This window comes from Passer montanus, unplaced genomic scaffold (assembly GCF_014805655.1).
Source record: "Passer montanus isolate IOZ18808 unplaced genomic scaffold, ASM1480565v1 scaffold1, whole genome shotgun sequence".
NCBI lineage: Eukaryota > Metazoa > Chordata > Aves > Passeriformes > Passeridae > Passer > Passer montanus.
The window spans coordinates 6,960,012-6,979,907 of record NW_024356504.1 but is presented as its reverse complement, the minus strand read 5'-3'; the positions used below and the strand labels follow the sequence as shown (position 1 = coordinate 6,979,907).

At 48.2% G+C, this 19,896-nt stretch overlaps 2 protein-coding genes across 2 annotated transcripts; both read left to right on the top strand.

Annotated features, from left to right (window-relative positions):
* The first annotated feature begins 4,002 nt into the window (after positions 1–4,002).
* On the top strand, positions 4,003–5,711 carry HOXD12 (homeobox D12). The gene is made up of 2 exons (XM_039698738.1): positions 4,003–4,639; positions 4,964–5,711. Exons 1-2 carry the CDS (start codon positions 4,078–4,080, stop codon positions 5,200–5,202), a joined length of 801 nt encoding a protein of 266 aa, XP_039554672.1. The 5' UTR covers positions 4,003–4,077; the 3' UTR covers positions 5,203–5,711.
* A 5,298-nt stretch (positions 5,712–11,009) lies between these two features.
* On the top strand, positions 11,010–12,572 carry HOXD11 (homeobox D11). The gene is made up of 2 exons (XM_039702091.1): positions 11,010–11,694; positions 12,268–12,572. Exons 1-2 carry the CDS (start codon positions 11,088–11,090, stop codon positions 12,501–12,503), a joined length of 843 nt encoding a protein of 280 aa, XP_039558025.1. The 5' UTR covers positions 11,010–11,087; the 3' UTR covers positions 12,504–12,572.
* The last annotated feature ends 7,324 nt before the right edge of the window (positions 12,573–19,896 follow it).

The following is a 19,896-nucleotide window of genomic DNA, read 5'->3' as shown; positions in this document are numbered from 1 at the left end:
GATAAGCCTATTTCTCCATAAACCATTTTTTAAAAATTGTCTTAAAGTCAGCTTTTACTTTGTGTTGGAAATACAATCTGAAATTTCAAACTGTTAACGATGTTGCAAATCTTTTCCTGAACCATCTTTAATAAAACTATTTCTTTTCGCTGTATATAAAAAGAGAAAGAAATTCGCCTTCTTTTGCCGCAGGGGGTTTCACGGGCTCCAGGTTTGCCTGGAATCCTCTCAGGGACACAGTACGCTGTTCCTAGCAAATGAGAGGTAGATAGACGGGCATTAAAGGATGAGGAAGAGCATCCGAGAGTGTCTTGGCAGGAAAGGGTTTTAGTGAGAAAGACATGCTGCCGGCGAGCAATCCGGGGCGTGGGAAGCAGGCGAAAGGCTGTGTGTCCCCTCTCCCTCCGAGCCCCCTCCGCCTGCCCGGTGCCTGGCGGCCGAGGGCCGTCCCTTTGTTCTCCGTTTCCAAAATGTCCCGGCACTTGCCGCTTCCCCGGCGGCCGGCCCGGAGCGATGCCCCTCGGTTTTCTCCGCAGCCGCCTGGCTCCGTCGGAGGTTATCTTCCACCTCCTCCGCCCTCTTCCTTCCCCTTTCTACTCTGCTCTCACGTTCCTGGCGTTTGTTTTCCCTGAAAGGAGGAAAAAAGTCAATTTCTGAGCAGTACAGATTTTATCTCAAAGCTCATTTTTGTTTAATTCTAGTATAAAAGAACACTTGTGCTGCTCATCCTTTACGTGCCTGGAACAGCCCGCTCTGCTGATGCAACCTTCTTTTCTCCGAATGTTTTAAATTCTTGTCTTCTCCCCCTTGGCACCCCCACTCACCCACACGTACTGCCATTAATTCTACGGAGGTTTTTCCTCCCACCGAGGTTTTTCCTCCCACCGAGTCTCCCTGCAGACGGACGGGCCGGGCACTGCCCGAGCTGTTTTGTTTCCCGGCCGCGGAGCCATCGCGGGCTGCTCTCTTCCTCCTTCCAGGCTTAACCTTTGGCTTTGCCGGGCTCCGTGCTTTCAGAAGGCGCAGCTTGCCGAGCCAAAGCCGCCTTCCTCGGGCAGAAGGAAACCCGAACTGCCTGGCAAATCGGTACCAGATGGAGAGGGGTCGCCTTTTAGTTTCGTAAGACCGTGCAGAATCATTAAGAAGCCAGCAGCTACAGGCCGGAGGAAGATGAGGCGCACATCTGCCCCCCTACCTACCGGCTGAGATTAAAAGGGTTTTCTAAGCCTGGAGCTGGGGCATTGGCGAGCCTCGTTCAAAACCTCCTTGGGCTCTTCAGGACATCAGCCGCCTGTGGCCCCGGGGCCGGGCTGCAGCCCCAGCCCGCGTTTAGAGAAGAGGGTTTGAAGGTTCCTCCGAAATGTAGGCACGTTACTGCGGATAATTAACATGCACCTCGACAAAGCGAGCTGCAAATGCACAGTGGCGCAGTGATGCGCTGCCCGGCTCCTGTCAGGCAGCGCTCGCTCCCAGCCATGTCTGAGGCAATCCTGCCATCTCCTGGACAAGCCCCGGCATAGGCAGGGGAAGCCTTCTCCTGGCTGCGGGCGCCGCGCTCCCGAGTGATAAATGAGCGAGGGAGGCTGCTGGGTCACACGCAGAGCGCCCTTCGTCTGTGAACTGGGGGACTGTGCCAGGGAAATTACAGCGCGTGGTCAGCTCTGATGTCCAGGCCTATCCGGACGCCTCTTTAAAAACCAGGGAAAAAAAAAAGAGCGGAAAAGAGGAAAGGAGCGTGTGAAAGCAGGCCTCCGGGTCGCCCTGCTCCTCAGTGGTGATATTTCCTGTACAGACACAGGCGGGGGACACCCGAGGCATTAACACGCCGCCCCCAAACCAGCAGCCGGCTGAGGCTGGAAAAAGCAGCACAAGCCCAAACGAGCCTCTCCTTCCACTCCACCCCGCTCCCCTCGGCTCCGAGGCCAGCTGCCTCTGGAACATGATGTTTCTGTAAATGTTTTTCCATGTAGATTTAAACATTTTCCGTAACTGTGAGTGTCTCCAGCTATTTCAGGGTTTTTTTAAGTTATCTTTTTACTTTCTTTCTTTCTTTCTTTTTTTTTTTTTTTTTTTTTTGGTATTAATTAGCAATTACAAATGAGTTGAATATTAATTGAAAGCTCTGTTTTCTCTAACCCCATAAAAGTTAGTTTGAAGTGTCACCTTTCTTTCCGGTGACTGGGAACTCACATCCATTCCTTGTGTTTATTGCAGACAAAAATATAGCCTTTGAACTGAATGTTCCTTTTCTCTTCCAAGAACTGAAAATCAGCTCCTTCGTAAAATACGTTATGAAAAAAAATTCCCATCTTCTAACACAAAGTTAGAATACAAGCTAATAAGAGGGAGATTCAATTGGTAGACATAACTCAAACAATAAAAATTAAAGGCAGTGGTCAGCAATATCCTCCAGCGGTGCTTGTGTGGTCCTGTGTGGTCTAGGAGAGAGAAATCATTTAAAGATTTTTTTTTTTCCAGGGCAATGAAATTACTGCAGAATTTCCCTCAATTTCCCATTAAACAGAAAGATGAATTTGATTAGGACAATGTCAAGAAGGGCAGCGTCTCTGATCTCGCCTTAGAAATAAAACCAAGATTAAAACTGTGATTAAGGGGATAATAACAGGGAAAATTAACCCTACATGCTAACTAGGTTCAAGTTTTTAACCGAGGTAATGAAAGTGGGAAAGTCCGGGCATTAAGGCTTCGCTCGACTCCGGACTCGCACACCCGGGGAGACCTTGGGAAAGGCCGAGGGCAGGAACGCCCGGTCCGGGGGGCGGATCGGCCTCCAGAGTGCCCCGCGGGTGTGTGGGGTGCTGGGGCAGGGAGCGCCCATGGGTTCTCCACTCCTTCCCCAGCCTTCCAGCTCCCTGCCAGGGTCTTTGCGTGCAGCACACGGGGCCGTGCCTCCTCTCTGTGCCCCGAACGGCACGGCTCGGGAAAGGACACGAGCAATCTCCTGTGAGGATGCTCTCAGATATGATTTTAATAATTCTGGGGCTGTGGGGAAATGAGAGAATTAATGGAATAAACGGGCTCTTGTTTGATCAATCAAAAATATAAAAATACGTGTAACTCCCCAAAATGACACAGTAATAAAACAGTGAGGGATGATTTTCTTCTCTTGAGAGGAAAACTCCTCACACTCAACCTGAGAGATGAGGCTGCCTCTCCCCTCCCTCTGCCCGCTGCTGCATTCATACCCTCTGTGCTGAAGAGCAGACCCTGGCACTTTCTTTCTTGAATTCTTCGGATTTTATTTATCTGTTTATTTATTTATTTAATCTCAGAGGGTTGCCTAAGTAATTCCGTGTTGTTGCTGTAGTTTTTCTCTGTTTGTTGATGTTCGTTTGATTGTATTTCAAAGACAAAACAGATTCCGAGTTCTCAAAGCGCTGTTTGCCTAGAAGGGCTTCCAAGTGACGATGAAAAGCAAAAGGAGTGAAAAAGGGCAGACGTGGGGACCTAAGAGAGCACTGGTCACTGGTGTGCCGGAATGACGATCCCGGCAATATCCGATCCATTCTGACTTTATTTGCACGCACATGCAGACGCATATCGTGCAGTTAGGGGCAGAAGTACGTACGTATGCCCTAAACATCCACATCTCACAGACATCACAAGTTATTTCCAGTGCTCGGTGCTCCCTCTTACCGTGGCTCTGGCTCTGGCCCGGAGGGTGCTGCCGGCACGGGGCTGCACCCGGGGCTGCCCTGTCCCCTCGGCAAATGTTTGTTTTCCGCTCATCTCTCCGCTGGCGCCGCAGCTCTGCCAACCCACCCCGGCCACTTTTATAGAAGCAGAGACCATGGTTTCCCCTCCCCCTTGCGAGCTCGATATTTTCATATTTCAAGTGTTATCATAAGACTTTTTAAAAGTGGGGGTGAAGAGAAAGGAAAAAAAAAAAAGGGTGGGGAGGGGGGGACTCTGTGGCTCGGTCGCTGGAGGCGGTGCTGAAATTACCGGCTTTGAAGAACCTGTCTGCAAAGTTTCGTCCAATCGTTTCAGGCTTTCCGCTTATTCCCTGTTGTAACTAAATACCGCTGTAAGAACAGCTGAAGTCCTTTGTTGGAAATGTGTGATCGCAGTCTCTACAGATCTGGCTACGTTGGTTCTCTCCTGAATTTGCAATCGCCAGATTCCTTTTATTTTCCTAATTTGCGGGCTAATGGCAGTCAATTGGCGGCTCTGCCCACCATTTCCTACCCCCGGAGCTCGATCCCCTGGACTTGCTCAAGTTCGTGCGCAGCCCAGCCGCAGAGCCACGCGTTCGGCGGCGCGGCGCAGCCTTACCTCCCCGGCTCCGTTCCAATCAACATCAGCTCCAACGGCAACAAGGAGTGCCTGGAAGACAACAATAAATATTACGCCCACGATACGAGCTCCAAACAAGAGGAGAGATGCAGGCAGAGGCAATCTTTTGCAAATGACCCAACTGTTACTCACACAGCCAACTTAAAGCCCGTAAAGTATGACCACTCGAGCCTGCAGAGAAGTTTGCATGGCTCGGCTGCTCTTTTTGAAGTGAATTCCTGCAATTCAAGCTTAAAGGAGGACATCAAGAATCCCGTCAACTTGAACCTGACAGTTCAGCCCGCAGCAGTCCAGTCATGCCTCAGACCTTCAGTGCAGGATGGTATGCCTTAAATATCTCGCTTTAGTTAGAAGAGACCTAGCTATACCTTCTTTTTAAGAGATGCCTGTAATTACTTTGTAACCCTCCCTGTAGCTCTTTCGGAGCAAAAAATTGCTTAATCTGTCTCGGAGGTTAGATAGAAATTGTGCTGTCAGACGTGCTTTGCCCAGTTTTCAGATCTAATTTAGCTCTGATATCTTGAGGTTTTTTGCTTTTTGGGTTTGGGTGGGTTTTGGGGTGTTTTTTTTTTAATTATTTTTTTGCATATTCCTCTATTTGCATACTCAGACTTTATCCATTAAATTGTCGACGTGTTTGTTGTAGGTTTGCCTTGGTGCCCCACCCAGGGGAGATCAAGAAAGAAACGGAAACCGTACACAAAACAACAAATTGCTGAATTGGAAAACGAGTTTCTCCTCAATGAGTTTATTAACCGACAGAAGAGGAAAGAACTATCAAACAGACTGAATTTAAGCGATCAGCAAGTTAAAATTTGGTTTCAGAACCGGAGGATGAAAAAGAAAAGAGTAGTAATGCGAGAGCAGGCTCTTTCTATGTACTAGAGCAGAGTCCACCCGTTCCTGCATGAACTTGTGCCCGGAGTGTTCACCCCTAGAGTAGGGCGTACGCGCCAGTGAAACGCGGGGAATGTGTCTTTTTACCATTTAAACCAAATTCTCGAAACGCGTAGGATCCCTGCGTAAATAGGCAGCGCTGAGTTCTTAGCCAAGATGAAGAAGACGAGCCGGACCAGCACGGAAACATGTATTATCAGCTTTTTACCTTTCTTTCTCCATTTATATAGATTTTTGTCCCGCATCCCACCCTCTCTTTCCCCGGAGAACAAGCGGTGCTAAACTAAGATCGATTTCTTTTCTCTGTATGTAAACACCATTTTGCAGCAAAATAAAGGAATAACGCCTAGTAAAGACGTCAGCTCTGTGAGTCCCGGCCGCTCCCTTCAGCTGCTGCCCTGCACGCCAGGGCGAGCCTGCGGCGCCGGCTTGTTTTGTGGTTTGGAGTAACCTGCTCGAGCAGCCATGGGGAAAGTGGTTAGCAAATAAACCTTTTTCTTTAGGGTTTTTTTTTTTTTCCCTTTCCACCCTCCCCCGCCACCCCCCGAGCCGCAGATCCGACCGCAGCCCGGCGGAGAGCGCACGTGACCCCGCGCAACTCCCCGGCGGGCGGGCCGGGCCCTGCCCTGGCCGCGCTCCTGACTTTGGCCTTGTCCGGGCGCGGCCCCGACGGGAGGCAGCAGCGGGCGGCGCCGGGACAGCGGCCCAGGCGCCGAGCGGCCGAGGGGGCCCGCGGCTCAGCCCGGGGTGCTGCAGGCACAGAGTCGCACAGCACCGCGGTTTGGGGGGACTGATCGTTCCGCCAGCCAGCCCCCATCGCCGTTTCTGCACAGATTTGTAGGAGGGAAAAGTGGGAACCGGCTCGGGGTTTTGCCCAGATATAGACCTCAGAGGATAGCCCAAGCAAAGGGGCTGGGAGCAGTGTCTAAGCCGTTTGATCACTGTTTTGGGACGAGAATGAGATCGATTTTTCCCGCATCTTGATGGGAGGTTTCTCTGCCGAGAGCCGCCGGCCTCTGCAACACCCGAGCAGTGAGACTGGCCAGAGCTCCAAGGCCTGAGGAAACTGCACATTGCCCTTAGTCTGACACCTCAGAATATGAATTCTAAAAGAAAAATCTCACGGATTTATAGGTCCGTATTAAAATGCCTTTTGGCTGCCGTTTCAACCTAAGTCTTCATTTCTTAATGAAGAGCGTTTCCACGGCTCCCAACAGTAACAATAATTAGGCTGGCAGAGGCTGCCTTCTTTTCTGGCATGTGAAATAGACTCAGATATGGTTGTTCGTGGCGTACACAAAAAATCTAAACAACGGCAAGGAACGGCACAAAGCTGATACCTACTTACACGGGGCTATAGCCCTCCCAAAGGCAATAAACTCATTATTTGGTAAAGAATCATATTTGAGCTTCGCTCATACTCCTGTGCTTGCAAGTACTGCTCGAGAGGGCACAGTAGTCCAGATGAATTTGGAGCTAAATCCCGGATTCCTAGGCAGGCAGAGACGTAGCCATTTTCCCGAAAGCTTTCCAGGGAGCCCCAAAGGTAACGCTTGGGTGGTGTTTCGGGGGGAGAAGGAAAACCAGCCCAAAGCATTCGTCGCCACTCTCACCGCCCGCAGTGCCCAATGCAGACAAAACCCTACCTCGCTCATGGCGGGGTGGCTGCCAGTAGGAAAGCGGGGACGAAGCCTGGCCGGGTGACAGCTCCCCGGGGGCAAGGGATGCACACCCAGCCATCCACAGGCGCAGGAACCACTCCTGGGTCCCTCCAAATCTTCGATACGTTCAGCCTCCGTGCTGGGAGTTGACGCATTGCGGACAATGATGGTCTCTTCATCTAGTGGCATTCCCTAATTAAAAAAACTAGAAGCAACCCCAATGAAGCGAGCCAGGAGAAGAGCAAAAACCAGATAAAGTCCCTTTTCTTACCCTCTCTTGGAATACTATTCAGACGGCTACAGTCCGTGAGAAATTGACCCATTGCTCTGTTCTTCCCCATCCTGGTCCTCCCCAGTACAACCCGTCCCTTTATTGCATGGGTGATATGAAATCCGAAGAGGAACCTCGGATGAAAATATGTGAAAGGCAATATATTATTTATTAAACGCATCTGATGCAAGATGATGGCTTGTTGTGAAGCTCCTAGTCTAAATCGCCTACGGAAAGAGAAAAGGCAGAGGAGGTAGGATCTAAATTGCGGTTTGCTGAGAAAGTCTGTGTACAATGTATCTCTGTACGTGCTTGTGTGTCTATAGGTGCACTCATTTCAGCGGTGCCCGTTGTGTGTGACCGCGTGTGCACACTCAGACGTGCGCGTTTGTGGGCTCCTGCTGTGCACAGACACATCGGCGGTAGAAAACGGTGCATGATTTCACGCGTGCCCATGCTCCAGGGCTCATCCCTTCCCCTGAAGCAGTGGGCGAGGGCAGTGGTGCGGGCGTGGGGAGGCACACACGCGTGGCAGGGCTGCAGCCGCGGGGCGCGCCCTGCCTGTGCGGCTCTGCCTGCGCACACCCACCCGGGCTGTCCCCTGGGCACTCGTGTGCACACGCGTGTGCGACGCGCCGCCGGGCGAGCAGGAGATGCACCCGAGTGAGGTGGATGCACTCCACGCCCTTCCACTGGATTATTTGGGGTGTGTTACCAGGTGCCCCCTGCACCGGCTTTGCGGGGCGGGATGGAGCGGCGGGCACCCGCTTGCTGTGCCCACGCCCGCGTCCCTCCGCAGCACGCAGGCGACGGTTCATCCCTTTATTTACTCAAACATAAACATCTTTGCATTTCCACCGCAGCCCAAACGTGATAAAGCCCTTCGAGGAGGCTCTCCATCCCTCCTCTTTTGATAAGGCTGCAAACGCAACTTGGTTTGTTGGGAATGGCTCTGGATGCCTTTGTGCTTCCTAAAAGAGCATAAATAATTAAAGTTTGGCAGAGAGGAAAAGCTTTCTTGCAGAACTGTAGTGGCAATAAATGAAATGACTCAGAATCTCTTCTCCAGTCGGTTTTTACGAGAGCTGCCAGACAGTGTCTGTTCACGTTCTCCAGATACTAGGGGCGCCATAACAAAGTTAAGGTCAAGTTAGTGTCTTATCTTGGGTGGCACAAAAATACCGCATCTTCTCCAGCCGGACCGGGTGTATTTTTAAGCCCAAACGTTACGCAAGTCGCCTTAATTTCCACGGAGAGCATTTGGAAATGTCTCTTGGACCTGAATACTTGGTGATTCCAGGCAACGATTGCAGATGTTTCAAGACGCCTAACGGTAAAGTGTTCGCCTGATTGTGTACATGATGTGCGTTTATGTTTCGATGTTATTTAATCTGCGTAAGGGAAAAAGAAAAAAAAAGGGGGGGGGGGAGTGTGTGTGGGGGTGTTATTGTGATGTTCAGAGCTGGGCTGGTACCGACCCCAGGGTGAAAATGCTCTGGCAGGCGGGGACCCCCAGCTCTGCCTTATTCCAGCGGGGTCTCTGCTGTGATATTGGTCTCACATTTCTCAGATTATATCGTTTCTTAAAGGACTGTTTCCTAAAAGAGCTTTCGTACTAACAAATCGTCGCCATGTCTTTGAACTTGAATTAGTTGAAACCGGTTGGCTCCTGCGCCAAAATTTAATTGATGTTGGGCTTGTTGCATCGAAAAGAAGGTGAAAGATTCTGGCTAAGGCGCATTTAGTTGTTTGAACGGTAAAGAAAATGAAGCTCCATAGGTTTCCAGAACCATCTCTCTTGACGAGATAGGCGATCAGAAACCTTGGGGGGGCACAATCCGAACGGAGCCCTGCCCTGCTTTGCTGCAAGGTCCAGGGTAATTAGTGACACAGGAGCCATTTTAACTGCGCAGACATCATTTTTGGGAGGTTGTTTTTTCTGTTGCAGCAGAACCGAGAGGGCTCGGAAGGCGATTAAGGGAGGGAGTGGTGGTTCTGTGCTTTGATTTCTAGTGATAACTTGCAACTTGCAAGAGTCTATCTGCTGAGAACAATGTGTGGCGTTTGAGGTGTTTTGCGAGTGAGGCACCAAAACAAAAAAAACACCCAACTGTACAAAGAAAAGGGAAAAGGAAAGAAAGAGGCGGCGGTGAGGGGCTGTTAAAATGAGCTCCATAATATCTGCCTGCCTTTGGTCTTTTTATTTTTAGAAAGAGCTAGCTGGGTTGCGGCATGGGAGCCCCTTGGGTAGCCCTGGAGTGCTCTGGGGATCCAGGGCGTGCAGGAGGGGCAGCGCCGGTGGCCGTGGCGGTGGCGGTGGTGGCGGGGCGGGGGACAGGCTGCGGGGCGCAGCCCGGGCTGCGGGGCTCCCGCCCCCGGAGCCTCTCCGCATGGCGTGGCCGAGGGTGAGCAGGAGGCTCCTGCAGCAGCGGAGCCGAGTCCCCAGCGGGCACGGCCGCCTCGAGGGGCCGGGGAGCCCACGGGCCCTGTCCCCGCTTGCCCGGAGCTCTGTGGGGCCGGTCCCCCACCTGGCGGGCTCTCCGCTGGCCGTGGGACCCCGAGGTGCCTTTGTGGAGGTGACACGGGGCCTGCCGGCACGCCGAGCCTCCGCCCGGGCATTGCTGGGGTGTCCGTGCTCGGCCTGGGGACTCGCCCAGGTCTCGGGTTTGTTTGGAGAGCGACCTGTGATGGAGCTGACCTGGCTGTGCGGTACAGTGGCGGAAAAACCCATTCCCATGGAGAGCTGGCAAATGGTTCTGGAATGAGCAATTGGTCGAGTATAGGGCTATTGCTGGCGTGTATTCCTTATTCTCCTCTCTTTTCAACCTTTGCGGCCCTGTTTGTGCTTGTCTGTCTAAAATCATATTTTAAGGAAAAGAGGAAAATTGGCAAAAACGAGCCCTCGAAGGCAGGGCGGGAGCAGGGCTGGCGGCTGCTGTGCGTGCTGCCAGCTCCCAGGTCTTGCTTTTCACTTCCAATGAAAATGAACATTTTGGTGGGAGTTGGAGGCAGGAGAACAGAGGTCACTTTGTCTGCTGCTCTGCTTCCCAAGGAAACCGTGCTTGGTGGACTTCTTTCCCTGCCATAGCCCTCTGCCTTACAGAGAGCCCGAAAGTGTCTCCCTTTCGTAAATCCGGCTGCTGAGAGATGTTCTGTTTGCGTATTTCTCATTTCAGTTTGGCGCCCTGACACAAGTGCGCAGTGTTTGGGCTTATAAGCGAGGGAAAACGAGGTGATCGAAACTCGGGCTTTGAATTTCGTGACCGGTTTTGATGCCAACTGTGGATTGCGGGAGCCGGGCGGGCAGATCCGGTCGTACACTCGAATGTGTGAATGGGACTTGGCTTTCCTGAGCGAGCCATCACCCACCCGCTCATCATCTGCTTGAGCGGCGGCCGGAGAGTATCGCTCCCTCTGAGGAGGAAGCGATCACGTTTCCGAGCCGGGGGTGCCCGTCCGTGAGCCCCCAGCCCTCGCCTTCCCCGGGGGTGGCAGTGCTCCCCCCCGGCTGCCGGGGATGCGGGCGGGGATGCGGGCGGGGATGCGGGCGGGGGGCTCCGCGCCGGGCTCCGGCGGTGGGCAGGCGCCTGCCCGGGCCCCAGGTGATCCGCACCACCTACGTGTGTCTCGCATCGCCTGGCGAAGGGATGAGGCTTAAAACCGGCTATATTTGTACAAACGGCGCGCTCGCCTGCCCGTGCTGGGAGGGCTCTTTGGAGAGATCTTAGGAGCCTTTCCGAGGGGCTGATATAGATATAAGGACATTTCTACATCGCGTCACGTGACATAATTACCACTAGAATCAATCAAGATGAATTGCACGTCAGCACACGGTGGGGATTTTTTCTTAGTTGATCCTGTCCAAACCCTCTTGTGCAATAGATGGATCTTGTTCAATGCATTGAAGCCTCCTGGTTGCTTGCAATCGCAAAAAGGAAGACATGACTGAGTTTGACGATTGCAGTCACGGCACATCCAATATGTATCTGCCAGGGTGCGCCTATTACGTCTCACCCTCAGATTTCTCGACGAAGCCCTCTTTTTTGTCTCAATCGTCGTCCTGTCAAATGACTTTTCCTTATTCTTCTAATTTACCTCATGTTCAACCTGTGCGCGAAGTAGCATTCAGGGAATACGGATTAGAGCGCAGCAAATGGCAGTATAGGGGCAGTTATGCTCCTTATTACTCAGCTGAAGAGGTGATGCACAGAGACTTTCTGCAGCCTGCGAACAGGAGGACGGAAATGTTGTTCAAAACGGACCCTGTCTGCGGCCACCACGGACCGTCTCCCGCCGCCTCCAACTTCTACAGCTCGGTGGGGAGGAACGGCATCCTGCCGCAAGGCTTCGACCAGTTTTACGAGACAGCCCCCGGACCCCCGTACCAGCAGCACTCCGAGAGCGAGGGGGACGCGGAGAAGGGCGACTTGAAAGCCCAGAACAGCACTTGCAGTAAAACACCTTCCAGCCAGGAGAAGAAAGTGACACCAGCGAACAGCGCCGATTCCCCTTCTGGTGAGGCTGTTGCAGAGAAGAGCAACAGTTCAGGTAGGTATCAGTAGTAAATTGGGGGCAAGAGTACAAGGCCAACACTTTGTCAAGCCGCATTTTATGTGCAATTTTATAAGCATCCAAAGGATTTTATATATCCTATAAGATTTCCTTTACCGTTGTAAAGCGTGTTTACGATAGGAAACCAATTTAGGTGGGCTTAAGGTATTCTTGGAAGAGGATATTAATTGTTATTAAATTGTTGATTCATCGGGGGCAGACGGAGAGATTTCACAGGTAGTGCTCAGAGCTGCCTTCGGTTTAGAGCTTAAGATCTTCGTTTGTTTGGGGCGGGGGGTGTGTGTGAGAGGAGTTTGAGAAACTTGGAATTTTTCCAGCCCATTTAAATATCTCTCTGTATTGCTGGAAGAGCTCTCTTTTAAGGAGAAGTTGGGAAATATTAGCTTTTCTTGCTAAGTCACCCGGAGATTATAAGCGTCAGGAATATTTTTTGAAGTGCTAGAGGGCTGCTTTGCAGGCAATGGGATATTATCAAAGTCTCTGATCAATCCCTAGCTGAGCATGTTCGTAGCAACAGCGTGAATCAGTTTCTTCTCTCTTGAATTTCAGCAATTCCCCAGCGATCAAGGAAAAAGAGGTGCCCCTATACCAAATATCAGATAAGAGAACTGGAACGGGAATTTTTCTTCAACGTGTACATAAACAAAGAGAAGAGACTGCAGCTGTCCAGAATGCTCAACCTCACTGACCGGCAAGTTAAAATCTGGTTCCAGAATCGAAGGATGAAAGAAAAGAAACTGAACAGAGATCGACTCCAGTATTTCACAGGGAATCCCTTGTTTTGAAAAGGAACAAAAAAAAAAAGAAAAAAAAAGGAAAAAGAAAAAAAAAAAGAAAAAAGAGAAAAAAAATGTTAAAAAAAAAGAAGCAAGAGAACAGGAAGAAAGAAGAAAAACAAAGAATACTTCGGTCTCTCTGACCAACCATCTGAATGCAAAAGTTAATTTGTTTACTTGACACATCCACCCTGCGGAACTCAAAGTTTCATTTTCATGTGCAACTCCCCACACTGAATGGCCACTGGAGATTTCGGGGCTTGGCGGAGCAGATTCCTGATAAGGGGAAACTAGGGTAAATCCAACTGTCCACTCTCGAGTGTTTTTCGCCAAAGGTGCTTTTTTTTTCCTCTCCCACAGTGCCAGCAATGGACCTGCAGTGTGTCTGGTAGTTGTTGCTTACAATTCATTGAGTTCGGGGGGGGCTCTGTTGTTGCTTTTGAGCTAGGATAACACTTTCCTCCCTTTAAGTGAATGCGGTTTATTTAAGAGATGGTAAATGTACGCTCGCTATATATAAAATATATATATATATGTTTCTATTGTCATCCAAAAGCATGGGCCACTGTCTTTTTCATGTGAATAAATGGTTTCTAGTAAAGTTAAGGTTATAACTTCCGTGCACTGTATGGATTTCCATCTCCGAAGGATCCTAGCGTTTTCCGGGCTAGAGCCAAGTTCAGTTAAATAATAATGCGAGGAAGCCTACCCGGGTTTTTTAAAAAGCATTTTAATTAAGTGGTAGTTGAGATGCCTAGCTCTCCTTTGTAGGTATGCGTACCTTCCCCGTTCGCTGTGAGACAGAGCCAACATGGCTGTCTGCAGACCATCACTTCTGGTGGTGCTACCATTACTATAAACAACGAGAAAGGCTTTTCGTTTAACTGGTCAGGCTCCGAACAAGCCCAGAATCCCCAACGTCAGTGACTGTTTACTCGTTAGTGAAGAGCAAGGCAGAAAGACTGAGGGCTCCAAGCGAGTCAGACAAGAGGGAGCTATAAACAATTGGCACTAGTTGGGGAGAAAAAAAAAAAAAAAAGAAAAAAAAATTTAAAAAAAGGAAAAAAAAAAAAAGAGAAAAAAGAAAAACCACCCTAAAGCAAAACCACCCGCAGCACTTGTGGGAGCAGAGGGTGGTTCTGTGAGACCCGCTGCCCCCGCCGGGGGCCGGCACCCGGAGGAGATCCGCGCCGCTCCGCGCCGCTCTGTCCTGCGCGACCTGCCTGGGCTGTTTACAAAACCTTGAACTGTCTAGACAACACCATAAAACCCGAGGTTCTAAACAGCTTAATTGGGTTATATTATACACCTTCTGGTGGGCGAAAAAGAGATTTCCGCAATGTGCAATAAAGGCGACGAGTGAGAAAAGAATTTGGCTTTTTTGAATAGGACGAGTAGGAATTTCGCTACTCTCGCAGGCAGGGAAGGCAAAAGTGCCAACTAAGTCAGGAAAAAACGGAGAATTCAAAAAATAGAGAAATAGAAGAGGAGGGAGGCATGACTAAAAAAAATTTTTTTTAAACACTTTAGCAAGAAAAACATAAGTGTATGCCTTTGAACTTCCAAAATGTCAAGGTCATCACCTTTAACCTTTCTGAATAATTAGGCGCCTTAAGGTTCCTCTGTTATTTTCAACCACCACCCACTCTCTCTCTGTCTCACTCTCTCCCTCCCTCCCTCGCTCTCTCTCACACACACGCACAGCCACACACACACTTTTTACCGCATAGCTGGCCATATTAGCAAATGCATCATAACGCAAAGAAAATCCCGGCTGGGTCGAGGTGAGCTCTCGGCGTCGTGCAGTGAGCGTGCCCTGCTCCAGTCCCTGCCAGCTGGAGCACAGGGGGCTCCTCACTTCCCTCTCTTTCTCTTCTGCGCCCTGGGAATTCCACCCCCCAAAAAAATTTCCTTTTTATTTTTTTTTTTCTTTTCTTTTCTTTTTTTTTGGCTCCTAAGAAAAAGAGGGGTTTGCTTAGAAAAAATAGTAGGAAATGTCTCGTAATTTAGGCACAAAGACGATATTTCTATGCGGTTTCCCCTCAAAGGCCATTAATTAGAAATGCGCAAAGTCGCGGGGAATTCCTCACGGCATTTTGCCTGACCTTATAGCCAAATTCTCGCGTGTCTCCCGATCCTTAATCCACAGGGCGAGAACGAGTCGTTTGCTTTTCTGCTCCCTGCAGTGCTTTGACAGTCTATCTCAGCGCATTAATACGCCTTCAAAACGCCGAGACACCGCAAAAGCGGGCCGCGGAAACCCAAACACCCCAGCACTAATCCTGCATTAATGCTCAATGATAGCGGTGTTAAGTTTCTATTAAAAAGGGAAGGAAGAAAGCCACGGCTGGGGACGGGCTGAGCGGAGGAGAAAGCCCGGGAGAGGGGAGAATTCCCGGCTTGTGGCGGGCAGCGGCCACAGGAGGGCGCGCGCGGGCGCTGCAGTGCCGCAGCCTCCGCCGCTCCAGCCTCCTCTCCCCCTAATAATAATTCCACTGCTAATAAAATATCTAATATATAAGTAACGATAAGATTTCAGGGCCTTCCAAATGAGAAAATAAAGCATCAAAAAGATTTATTAAACAAATAACCCATAACCGTGACGTGCTGGAGAAATATGCCACTTTAAAAGAATTTTTTTTTTTTTTGGTCGTAATCTTTTATAATGCATCCGAGCTTTAAAAAAAAAAAATCCCATAATTTTAAGAAAGGAAAAAATGAAACCCTAAAGATATTCAGAATTCGTTCCCTAGAACGAAAATCTATCTACTCCTTTAAGGACAGTCTTAACGCGGGTGGAAAGAAAAGTAATATAAAAAACATGCATTTCCACAGTTTATCTTTGATTCTTACTCGAGGATTTTCTTAGATAAACCTCTAGGTACAGAAAACATAATGTTAAAAACGTATTTTATTTAAAGGCGAGATTAACATCAGCTCCTGAGTGTGCTTATTTTTTAAAAGAAAGACAGAGAGACCAAAAAGAAAAGATATTTTTAATATCCTAACATCACCTTTCCAAGGCATTGCTGAATGAATTCCCTCTTTTTAAAAGTGCTATGGAGATCTATTAAAATGAAAGTAGAGCTTACAGAATTAAAGTAATTCTTATGAATTTCTTGGGTGTTCTCCAGCAACCGAGTATGTTCTGTCTTTCTGAGATTGTTTTGTTTTATGTTTTTTTTCTTTCCAGTGTGCACTTCTGGTCAGAACCTGAGGAAATAAAGGGTTTCGCTGCTTTCTGCTTATTTGCAGAATTCATCGAAATCTGTTTCATGTTGGCTTAGCCAAATTCCGCATTTTTTAAAGCCCAGTCTCTCGTGAACGCATTTGTTGGCACTTTGTCTGCAGGATTGTTGGTGTGTGGTTTATTTTTCTTTTTCTTTCTTTTTTCTTTTTTTTTTTTTTTCCTTTTTAGAAGTTCATTGTTAACACTTTCCTAGAAATAGCCTTTCCGGCGGTAATAAAACGGCATTGTACAATCCAAAATCCTTGGGATCCCTGACGCCAGAGACAGCCCTTGCAGGCAGAGCCGTATCCCGGAGGAAAATGCCCTGGTCTCTCGGTGGACATCCACTTTCCTAGGGGGAAATGTTTAGCGGAGTTTTGGTGTTTGTTTTTCTTGGCATGAGCGGGCTCCTTGCCCGAGCCCGCACCAGCCCCGAGCCCATCAGGCTCCATACGAGGCGCTTTCACCCCTCGCAATTACAGTGAGGCCGAACTCAGAGAATGTGAACGGGTGATGGGGACCAGGGTGCCCTGTTAATTTTGGAAAATGATATCGGTACATGAGAACATGGAAATGTCGCTTTTTTCCTTTTTTTTTTTTTTTTTTTGGAACCATTGTGTAAACGTGATGATTCTGTGCGAGTCTGTAACCTCTTCTATTTTTCCTCTTTACCTTTCCTCAGTTATATTCCTCTAGACAGAAAGGATTAAGAGCTATTTCCAAATGTCTTTGGGCTTGTCCTTTACATAGAACGAAAAGGGCATTTTCTTATTTTCCGATTAAAATATAGATGCGGCAGGAGTCGGCCGAAAGAAAATTGTGCAGCACAAATGCCGAGGCTGAAGGCTGAACTGGCCACCGATATAGGCGCTAAAATCTCATCACACCCAGGCACCTTTGTGTGCACAAAAATATGGAAATACAATAGGAGAAGGGCTGGGGTTCAGGGCGAAGCTGAGCGTACGGTCAGTGCTAGTGTGCGATCCTTACGCTCAGAAATAACACCTTTGAAGAAAAGATCAGCATGCTATTTTGTTTATTTTGTAGGCTTTCATATTTAGAAAAAAGCATAATGTCATCACTATGTCGCGTCTGTCCCCTTACCTCGGTCAAAAAAAATCTGGAGGATCTGAGCCCAGACGCCGACTCTTTCTATGAAAATACGGCACATAGAAATCTGGGCAACGTGACAGTTGCTTTATTAAAAGAAGAAAGATCACAATATCGTACCGATTTTTTTTTTTCTTAAATAAAACTATTCTTCAATGTCCCTGCAATTTAACAGCGTGGCATAAAATATACAGTCAGCGCGTTTAAAGCCACCCTAAATAAAATGGTGAAATCAAGTAAATCAAAGGAAATTTACTAAAAGCTTCCTGAGTTCCAGCCTATTTTAAAAATAAGGCATTTCTCGCAATACCTTTGTTACTGAAGGCATCTGCAAAATATCTGGCTTCTTTCGTACCCCTCTCCCATCCCCCTCGCATAATGGGACACAAACACAGCAAATTGCAACTATGAGAATGCTCGGCACAGCCGAGACAAAAACATAATCATATCACCAGTAATAAGGTTCAGGGAGATAAGGCAGTGAAAATTAAGCCCTGCTGCCACGTCTGGTAACCTCCAGTTTTTAGCCCTGACATTTGCTAGAGGAGAAAACTGTAATGTCCACCTATGCTTTATTACAAACAGTAATTTACATCTGCATGGACCCATTGGTTGGGGCATTTTTTCACCCTCGTTCTGAAAAATATGGGGCTCTGAGAGCAAAACCTTTATATTAATGTAGATTGTATATCTCATTTATTGCACAATATTGATTTATTTATTAATGTTAATTACTTTATTCCATTTTAATATGATTTAAAACAATAGTGACATTAAATGCCCAGAGCCTAAGTCCCCAGTTCCCCAATGGCTCTCGCATGTTTATTCAACTTCTATTTACATCAAACTTAAACTTTCTACTGTTCATTTTCAATAAAAAATTGCTGCCCGTTTTTAAATCCCTCATGATTTACCGTGAGCGAAGGGTCTTATGGAGCCGTGTGCCAGTCCTGAACGCAATATTTAAATTACTATAATCACAACAGTCATCTGAGTTTCCGTGTAGTGACATGCATGAAATTAATATTTTCAATTACAAAAAATCAAAGAGCCCTCATGTCTAATCAGGAGCCCAGAATTCAGCTCCTCCAGCAGCAGCAGCAGCAGCAGCAGCAGCAGCAGCAGCAGCAGCAGCAGCAGCGAGGCCGGCGTGGAAAGCAGCTCAGCATTTGCTTATTGTTTTAACTTTACTGTTGGGCGAAACCCGCCGCAAACCTCTGGGCTGATACTTTCAGCCGGGATATTTCTGAGACCCCTTTTCTTACAGTGTAAATAAAGATTATGAAAGAACCATTTGATGGGCATAAAATTCCTGATTAGATTTAATAGTCAAGTCTTAAACTCCGTCAAGAAAAATAGTATTTTGTTTCTTTAAACTCTGTGGGTTGTCCAGGCTGTTGTTGAAGAGGAGGAAATTGCTAGAAGGCGAGCCGGGGGAGGGGGGGACGCGGCGCTCGGAGGGAGCGTCGTGGGCTCCTCCGCGGCTCCTTCCCCGGCGAGGCGAGTGTTAGCCATGGCTCTGATCATGATCTTTCGCGGCCGGCAGCGCCCGGGGCGGGCAGGGCTGCGCCCGGCGCGGGGGACGCGGCCGGCACAGCCTGCGAGAGCGAATATTACGGAGGTAATATTTAAACTCTCCGGCAACCCAGGAGCTGGAGACTGCAGCTATAAAAGACGCTGGCTCTTAACCTGACAATGATGTTGTATTTGAACAGCTGCGATAAGGTTTTAAAAGGTCTGTCTCATTGCCACCGCGAAATTTTAAATGGGGTTATTGTTTCCAGCGGTCTAAAGTGTACGGTAAAGTACAAAAACGTCCAAATGCCAGGAAACAGAGGAAAATTCAAACCCACGCTGGTGGAAAACGCGTGTTTGTAAGTGTGCGAAAGACGCATTTAAATTTTTTAAAATCCTTTCACGTGCTGCCTGCTCTTGGGGATCTGAAAGGGTGTTTTGATGGTAGAAAGGCCCAAAATAAACAGGCGAATGAGTCCCAAACAAAAATTATCAACAAGTTCACTTTGTGTGGATGAGGGTCCTTGACAACATTAGTCCCAGACAAGAAATACTCAAGTTTGGGGGGAAAAAAAAAAAAAAAAAAAAAAGAGAGAGAGAGAAAGGAAAGTAAAACGATAAAGAGTAATAAACAGTTTCTACCACCACTATTTAACATGTAGTAGCTGCGGGTGCAAAGACGGCTAAGGAGTGGGAGGAAAAACAATAAAACATGTTTAAAATGTTGGGACGGAAAACTCTGATCTGCCATGTAGACAGTTGCTGTTGCCTTCTGTTGGTTGCTTTCTTTGCTGTTTGTTTGCTTTATGATACAGATGCATTCATCATTCTTATTAAAAAAAGACCGAAAAAGTTGCTTAAAGGAGTTAAAGGAGTTGCAGTGAGGATATGAGTTTCTGTATGTTTTTTGTTGAGCAACACTACAGAAGGAGAAATTCACTTTATGATGCTTTCGGTTTGCAGGGCAAGAGAAAAACCCACTTTTTTTTTTACTTTTTTTTTTTTTTTTTTTTTCCCAGGCGGTCGGGAGAGAGCATTGTAAAATAATTTTAGGAATGTGGCTTCCCTATAAAATTCGAGTTATGACAAAAGTCCACCTTTTAATATTTGACGATTTGTGTTAAAACAAAAATTGACCTTCTCGGTTAGCAGCTAGGAAAAAAATCAATAGTATAATTTTCAATAATTCATAACGCGAACGCCATTATGCTAAATCTTAACTATTAATCTTATCCTTTACAAAGTCTCGATTGATTTGTTAATAAAATATCTTCCCGTGCGCGGCAACAGAGGGTATAACTCTTGAAAAAGCTTCAGAAGCAAGAAAATTACCGAGTAGCCCGAGAATGTAGATGAGGGTTTTATTGATCGCCCCTGATTCTCCTTAATACGCATTAATAAATCCCGCAACCTTTTGTCCCCGCACTTGTCAGCGGCGGGGCGCTTGCAGGAGCCATGGCGGGCGGGCGCGGTTCCGCTCCGCTCCGCGCGGCTCCGCGCCGGGGTGGGCGCGTCAGCGGCGGGGCGGCGGCGCGCGGGGCGGCGGGC

Excerpts from the sequence above, each read along its gene's own strand:
- HOXD11 (XM_039702091.1), top strand. The coding sequence starts at position 11,088 with ATGACTGAGTTTGACGATTGCAGTCACGGCACATCCAATATGTATCTG. Across the intron at positions 11,695-12,267 it reads AGAGAAGAGCAACAGTTCAG|CAATTCCCCAGCGATCAAGG; the intron begins GTAGGTATCAGT and ends CTTGAATTTCAG.
- HOXD12 (XM_039698738.1), top strand. The coding sequence starts at position 4,078 with ATGTGTGATCGCAGTCTCTACAGATCTGGCTACGTTGGTTCTCTCCTG. Across the intron at positions 4,640-4,963 it reads CAGACCTTCAGTGCAGGATG|GTTTGCCTTGGTGCCCCACC; the intron begins GTATGCCTTAAA and ends TGTTTGTTGTAG.